Source organism: Carassius gibelio, chromosome B3 (genome assembly GCF_023724105.1).
Source record: "Carassius gibelio isolate Cgi1373 ecotype wild population from Czech Republic chromosome B3, carGib1.2-hapl.c, whole genome shotgun sequence".
In the NCBI taxonomy this organism is placed as follows: Eukaryota; Metazoa; Chordata; class Actinopteri; order Cypriniformes; family Cyprinidae; genus Carassius; species Carassius gibelio.
In genome coordinates this window covers 8074330-8082792 of record NC_068398.1, presented here as the reverse complement: position 1 = coordinate 8082792, position 8463 = coordinate 8074330, and the positions used below count along the sequence as shown (strand labels likewise).

General features: G+C 34.6%; 1 protein-coding gene across 1 annotated transcript; it reads left to right on the top strand.

Annotated features, from left to right (window-relative positions):
* Positions 1-4035: 4035 nt before the first annotated feature.
* LOC127952425 (tetraspanin-10) lies at positions 4036-8446 on the top strand. Its single transcript, XM_052550858.1, has 3 exons — positions 4036-4206; positions 5239-5861; positions 7217-8446. The coding sequence occupies exons 1-3, from the start codon at positions 4114-4116 to the stop codon at positions 7545-7547; spliced, it is 1047 nt and encodes a 348-aa protein (XP_052406818.1). The 5' UTR covers positions 4036-4113; the 3' UTR covers positions 7548-8446.
* Positions 8447-8463: the final 17 nt, after the last annotated feature.

The window sequence follows — 8463 nt, the reverse complement described above, 5'->3', positions numbered from 1 at the left end:
CCTCTGACCCAGCTGAACCTCTGGATCCTGAATCTAGGCTCAAGTCCTGGACTAATCAACAGCAATAACAGCTCTGATCCAATGCTCAGACCCGGCCAGCAGCGCTCTGCAGAACAGGCCAGCGTGGACTTATGGAAATAATGACACCAAACTGAGCCCCGGGTGCCAGAATCAAAAATCTGGCCCACTCGCTCTGTTTTTTAACAATTTCTTGCTCTTTTTCTTGCCTTGTGCCATTCTCTGATTACACAGAGCTGCAGCTGTGATGGTAACACCAGTCCTAAAAAATATACACATATGAAAACAATTATGAATACATTTTTAATTAGTTTTATTAAACATTTTAATTGATAATAAAGTTAAGTTCTACCTGAAGTATACAACTTTTAAAATGTAAAGCATCCACAGTAACATTTGTGTAAAATATAAAAGAGATAAAACAATGACTTGGCCTTTCTAACATCATATTAAGGCATATTAAGTTCAATTCTATGACTTATAAAAGAATATAGAATCTAAAGAATATAAAATATATAAAAACAATGACTACATCATTCAAACATCACATTTAAGGCAGGGACATAATAAAATCGAGCACATGGTTCAAACAGAAGTAAGTCTTAAACAGTAATTCATTGTTTATTCTAAGCTCAAATCTGTTATGGTTGAAAAACCATAGTGATCCATTTTGTTTAAGAAAAAAGATTATTTTTGGCACAGCATACACGAATAGTGACTGTACATTTTTGGACACGTACAACAATGTTTTGTAAAGGAATGTCATGGGTTGTTAAGTTTTCCCCCACAATTATTATGCTAATTTACTGCAAGTTACAGTGAAACCAAGAGACACTGCCAGAGTTCATGTATTTAAATTATAAGTATATAAATTATAAACTTACTGTGACTGTGTTGAAACAATGAAGCACTTTAGAGTTTAATTTCGTATCTAGTTAGATTACTTTAGTAACTTAATTATTGTCCATTAAATGACAAAATGCTAATGAATAAATGACATCATGGTTTTCCTAGACATGTCCTGGCTGGGATTTCTAAATTGCATAATATATCCTGTTCTTGTGTTGGTTTTCCTACTGACTCGCTCTTTACAGCCTTCATATACTGTATGTGTAAATCTTTGCATTGCTTTGACTGTTTTCAGATCCCGCCTTCTGGCACTCCATGATTGGTCGATCATGTTTAATGCCTGCGTGCTATTGGTCAATCTACTTTTCAGTCTCTACTTTCAGTAAGCAAGAAAACAATAAAAAAACGAAGCCAAAACCTGGACGTTTAAGGCAATTTAGACACGTCAGGGAAAAAAAGGATGTATGATCACCCTGAAATAAATGCACATGCCACATCTCTCGGAAAACAAAGACGACCCAGAGAAAACACAGAAAATGTTGCCTGATTTCATCAGTTTTTCAGCGTGACTCATTGATTCCTATTAGCGGTGATGATAACCAGTTTCACTGGACATGGGTTTTCACTCTATGAGAGTGTAAGTCATGTAGCAGGTGGTTTTATTATCTGAACATATGATTCTCAGTCATCATCTTCAAGTTCATCACATCATAAATTAAGTCTCTTTAAAATATTTATATAAGTAAAGAAAGAAAGGAAACTTGAGTACTTCAATTAGAGAATATTTCTGGTGAAGGGAAATGTGGCAAGCTGGTGAAAAAGTAGAGGAGTAACTACTACATTTTCATGGAAATCTTTTTAATGCCAGAAAACGAGATATCACAATTTCCTATTTACATTTTCATTGTGTCTGGCTCTATAGAGAATGTCTAATTTATCATATGAAACGTTCCTAGCTCAAAATAAGCATCAAAGCAACGGCAGAGCTGAGGTGATGCATATGTTTTTATGAATTTATGGCCTGCGCCACAGAATCCGGGCTGACGTGTTCAGATTGGCACACAACTGTCAGCCCATCGCCAGATTTAACAGGTGCATTTCATTTATCGGCATAACAATGGAGGAAAAATCATAGATTTCCACAGAAATACCAGACTAGCACTTTTTCAGTCTGAGCGATTATCAAGTTTTACTGAGTGGCAAAATGTCAAGAGAAAGAATAATACAATTTGAGGAGCGATATATATTTATATATATTTATTATACAGTTTGCAAACAAATCTCTATTATCTGTAGAATCAGCTGGTTATTATTATTATTCTAATGATTATTATTATTACCGAAACCTTTTAATAAATTTGGCCCACACTGCCCAAAAGGAATTCAACTGACCAAACACTGTTAATTAATTTCTGAACAATACTAATAACAATATTACTACTACTACTACTACTACTAACAGTAAATACCATTATCAATAATCAGAATGATGCTTATTGTTATTATTAATTTTGTAATAATAATAATATTTTACTATATATTCATATACTGCACGCCACATACACACAAACCGTTTTGTAAAATCGCAAACTGATATTTAGATCCAGTTCAGATCCATAACTAAACCTATGAATAACAGTAAAAGTGATGCTTTACAGCATTAATGAATGAATGAATCAGGACATGTCTCCTAACCTGCCTGGGTAACACTAATGTAAGACTGAGGAGAGCAGTGCACAGGTTCCTCATGCAAACACACAGGAGCATCAGTAAACCTCCAGAGGTGGCAAAGGAAGAGTTTTATGGAGTTTGCACAGACAGCAGAGTCTGTGTGAGTAATATTTTTGGAGTGAGGTGTTGTGAGATGATTTGGCCGTGGATGAAGCTGTGAGAAGGAAAAATCTGCTCGGTTCATTCCTGGAATACCTGCTGTGCTGCGCTGCGCTCTCCTCTTTAAAACGCCAAGGTCAGGAGAGGATCCAGGAGCCTGGAGAACGCCTCACAGCGAGCACATCTGCTCAACCACAGGAGAAATCACCATCAGATGTATGCACACATCACGCTCATTTTATGTTTCGTTTAATTCCAGACGACTGCGAATGTTTTCAGTAGCAGTACGTTTCCCTTCTTCAGTTTACAGTTTACTGCCGTTTTCCACAGGTTTTATTGAAAGTCACTGAAGGATAGTATTTTACACTGTGGTTTACTGTAATACTAATCTCAAGGAATACATCTGTTACAAATATAATTGTGGTAAAATATATCAAAAATTTATGTTTTCATATTATTCATGTAATTTCAAACCCGTATTTTTGCACGAGGCACAAATAAAGACATTTTCTCGAAATCTGTTTTTTTTTTAATTTAGCTCTTTTTCATAGATTGACAATCACATCATGAAATGTTTCCTGTGCAGTGTTGTTTTAGTGTTATTTAAATATCATTAGAGTGTGTATTGATATTTTGAAGTTTTTATTTTCACTTTTCATTTTAAAGGTAGTTTAGATTTTAGTGATTGTGTTTTGTGCTTTTGTAATTTTATTTATATCTGGTTTAAATAGAGCATTTCTATTTAGCTTCAATATATTTGTATTTTAAATTAAATTTCAGATGGTTGTAAACTACTTTTTTATTTTAGAAATATTTATATTTTATATGTGTTCGTATTTCATATTGTTTATATTTTATCAATATCCCTTTATTTTATTTAATTTAATTAAGGCAATATTTGTCATTTATTTTATTTTGTTTAATTTATTAAATTTAGAGAAACATTGAATGCAATGCTTCTAATTTAAGTTTTTAGCTTCTAAAATGTTAATCTCTTCTATTTTAATTTTATTTAATTGTAATTTAACAAAAACATTGCTATATTTTATTTTCTATTTTGTTTCATTTAAAAGATAAATATAAATATTGTAGTTAACCATAACAACACTGTTCTTGTGACTATAAACTAATGCTCAGACGTGTGTGAGTGGTGAAGCAGTGAAGCAGTGATCTTGCTAAGGCTTTAGTGTTTCCCGTGAGCTGCACACTGTGTGGTTGAGCCTCAGGGCCGGTTCAAACCCTGACCTGCTAATCTGCAGTACTGTGACTCTCACATGATGCTGGAATGCCGTGCTGTGGCCCGCTCTCCCTGTGATTCACTCCCTTCTCTCTGTCTCCTCTAGCCCTTCAGTCGACCAGCATCTCTGTCTGACAATCTGGAGCACAGAGAGAGTCCACTCCCGGTATTTGGGAGGTATGGGGCGGTTTCCGTCTTTTAGGAGATTTCTCTTTTTCTGGGAGCAGAGGAATCACTTCCAGAATGGAGAAAACAAGCCTCTTATTTCAAAGGTAGTGTTGTTTCTTTCAGTTTAATTTATTTGAATTTCTACTGGCTAAACTTGTCAGTTGCTTGGACTTTTTAAACATTAATCTCATCAAGAAACAACATTTTTGTCTATGGAAAATAATTAACTGTGTCTGTTAATAGTGTAGTTCAGTTTATTTGAGCAAGGTAACTCTTGGTTCCACCAATAATATGTTTAGGACAGGACCGGTAACAAAGTACTTAGCAACAAACTGACTATTTATTTTTTTAGCGATATGGTTCAGAGTGTTGCAAAAGTGTTTGATTATTTACAATGAATTAATAATAACAACTAAAAATTATAAATAATGATAATAATAATAATAATAATATAAATATATCATTATTATTATTAGTAGTAATACTATGTAAAATGTTTAATAAATTTGGCCCAAACTGTCTAAATGTATTCAACCGACCAAGCGTGCTTTATAAAATTATTTGAATAATTAAAACGTATTATTATTGATAATAATAACAACCATCATCATCATCATTGCTCCTATTATTCTTTTTTATTATTATTTATTCAATCCATATTTAATTACATTTATAATAATTAATATTATTTACATTTTGATTATTATTATTATTATTATTATTATTATTATTATTAACAATAATAATAATAATAATAATAATAATAAAATGTTATTAACACTTATTTAATTTGTTTTTTGCTTTCATTTTTTTTTGCATTAAAAAACATTTTAAAATTGACATTTATTTAAATTGTAGTTTAAATATTTATATTTATATATTTTTTATATTATATATTTATATTTCAGTTTTAGTAGTTTTAAATGTAAAAATCTAAAATTTTCATTTGTATGTAAATTTTCATCTAATATTTAATTTAATTAAATTTTTGTTGTGGTTGTTGTTGTTGTTGTTGTTGTTATTATTATTATTATTATTATTAATGCAATGCAACTGTTTAGTGAATCTGACTCAGACTGTGTTGCGGTAATCAACTGACCAAATGAATCAACTTTCTCCTTCTTATTACCATCCAGGGAGATGTAAGAAACGCAGAAGCTGCCTCATCTGTCTCGTATCTGGGAACGCAGGACAGTTCAGGAAGTCAGACGAGCTCGACCTTATCCAGTCATGAAGACTCAACCAGAGCTTCATCAAGGAACATCTTCACCTCACGAGCTCTCAGTCCGTCCAGCTGGAGCGACTACATCTTCAAGTATCTCCTGGTCACGAGTAACCTGCTCTTCACTGTTCTTGGTCTGGTCACGCTGGTCGTGGGCCTCTGGGGCCTGATCAACAAAGAGTCCTTCGCTCAGGAGAAGATCAGCGGTATCGGGACGGACCCCATGCTGCTCTTCTGCTTCCTGGGTCTCGTTCTGGCCCTGCTGAGCCTGATGGGATGTGTGGGGGCGCTGCGGGAGAACATGTGTCTGCTTCAGACCTTCTCGGCTGCAGTCCTGGTCCTGGTGGTGGTGCAGGTACTGGTGGCCGTCGTGTTGTACAGTCTGCAGGGTCAGATCGTGGAGTACTTGCGCTCGGGCATGTTGGCCGCTATGGTGCGGTACCAGGATGACCTGGACCTGAGGTTCATCACTGATGAGATCCAGACGGGCCTGCAGTGCTGCGGGGCCGATACCTACAGAGACTGGGAAATCAATGTGTGAGTGGAAATCGGGAGAGGGGCTGACATCATGAGCAATTTCATGAATTTCCAACACTGAAGTGGTCCAAAGTTAAATACAAGGATTATACAAGCTAATTTGTACTGAAGAGCCTCTCCAGTATTAAATGCTTTCCAGTGGAATCTGGACTCATAGTTTGGCCTGCTTGTTGTTTTTAATCCTGTTCAGATTTTTCATATAATTGTCCCTTTACTACTTTCCAATATATTTCATTTTATCACAAAATGATCCTCATTTTGCAATCCCAGTTACGATTACCCATTATAGACAAATAATGGCTGTATTCATTCGAGTTTAAAGGTGAAGTGTCATTTTTCTATTGTAGTGTGCTTATCTTAATCCAGGGTTTCACAAACTGGAGGAACGGTGGGAGTTTGATGAAAATGTATCATGAATTAAATCATACAAATTTAAAATAATAATAATTATAGTTCATTATTATATAAATAATTATTATGTTTTCTGCAGTGGTTATTATTATTACCATCATTACCAATAATAATAATAATAATAATAATAATAATAATAATAATAATAATAAATATTATTATTATCACCATCATTGTTATATAAATAATTAAAATGTTTTCTGCAATAGTTATTATTATTATTATTATCATTATCATCAGTATTATAAATATGCATACTATTGATAACATATTTTACTATTGTTAAAATTAATAATAATAATAATAATAATAATGATTATTATTATTATTATTAATATAGTTATCATTATTAATGAAATTATCAATAATATGAGTATTATTATTATTATTGTTATTATTATTATTGTACAGTTATTAATATTATATTAGCAGTAAGTACGTACATTTTGGAATCCAAGTCTTAATACAGAGGCTTAGCAAGTATTAACATTTCACACCTCTTAGAGGACAACAAAAAACTGTAAAATCCTATGGAATTACATTAAAGGTGTGCAGCTCTGTCTAGAGACCAGAATATCTGAGAGATTTGGGCCAGTAAACAACAGTGGCTTGGAAATGCACTGAAAACACTCGGCACCTCTTAGCAATCACATGGCAACATCCTAGCGTGACAGCAAGTTTTGCATGAACTCTTTTGGCTTCAACTAGTAAACAAAGATCTAGAAACCACACAACAACATGCTAAACACCAGTCACAACACCTTGGAAACCAAGCAGCAATGTTTAAGCATGCACCCCAACATTATCAATTAATCACAAATGTACTTATTTTCGCAATAATGTTTTGCAATAATAAATCACACACTTCAGTTACCCTCAACTCAAAAAGCTTTATGTCATTCTCATTCGAGTGAATCTCACCGGTGTATGTTTCTCTGGCACAGGTATTTCAACTGTTCGGCTCCAGGGGTCCAGGCGTGCGGAGTGCCCCCCTCATGCTGCATAGACCCCCTAGAGAACGGGACGGTGTGGAACAGCCAGTGTGGAGTCGGTGCCCAACAGCTGGACGAGTTCTCGGCCCAGAGCGTGATCTTCCTGGGCGGCTGTCTGGGCAGCATCTGGCGCTGGATCGAGCAGCACAGCGGAGTGATTGTTACGGCAGTCATCATTGTGCTGGGCGTCCAGATACTCACTCTGTTCATAACGGCCCGTCTGCTGCAGAGCATACGGTGGAGCAGAGCTCAGCATGATGTGTACCTACAATCACTGCAATGAATGGATTCAGATGCTCCCGATAACAGGAGACTGTGCCATGTGGATTATGAACCAGCCTGTATTTAATGAGTTCATTTAACATTTAACATCTGGAAATGTGAAGTTGTTTATTCTGGAGACAAACAGTCCAGGAATTTCACGATAGCATGTAAAATCTTAAAGGCATTACAAGGATTTAATTGGCTTTCATTGTTTTCATTAAATACCCATTTTTAGTGGGTCAAGCTGGTCAAAAGTACAATATTCGCGACACTTCGACCACAGTTTTTAATGCAACACTAGGGGCGTTATAGTGAACATTATTAATTTCCGTCATGTAGATGAACATATCAATAGTTAGCGTTATACGTAGGCCTAAGTGGGAAAATATTCGAGAATGGGTGTTTATTTTGTACAATATAAAACATTTAAAATATGTGTAATTGTTGTTTGTTTTAATGAAATAATCTTTCTAACATTTATGATTCTATAACCAAGGCTAGCCGGAAAGCTTGCTAATGTTTCGAAGAAAACAGCTGGCGCATGCAACTCTTAGTAGATTGCAACATTGTGCATGCGTCAAACTTAAATAACTCACGTTCTAAACACTGCTATTTCTTTAGTTACAAAAAAAGATGTGCCACTGAACTATTAGGAATGGAAACCTGACATAAAATACTTATAGTCAAAGGTTAGTTCAGCACTGACACATCCGATTTATTGCGTTTTTCGCAGCGTCTCACACATGATTCAACGTTATAAAGGTTTACATTCCACTACCCTGCTTCTCGCATCTCATGTTTTTTTAATGCAAAAGCATGTTCTGTGTAAATAGTTTCAATAACTAAAAATTTAAGCACATGTTAATGTATTGTATTGTAAAAAAAAAAAAAAAAAAACTGTATTAAAACCACTTCTTGCTTTTACCGACTGCATA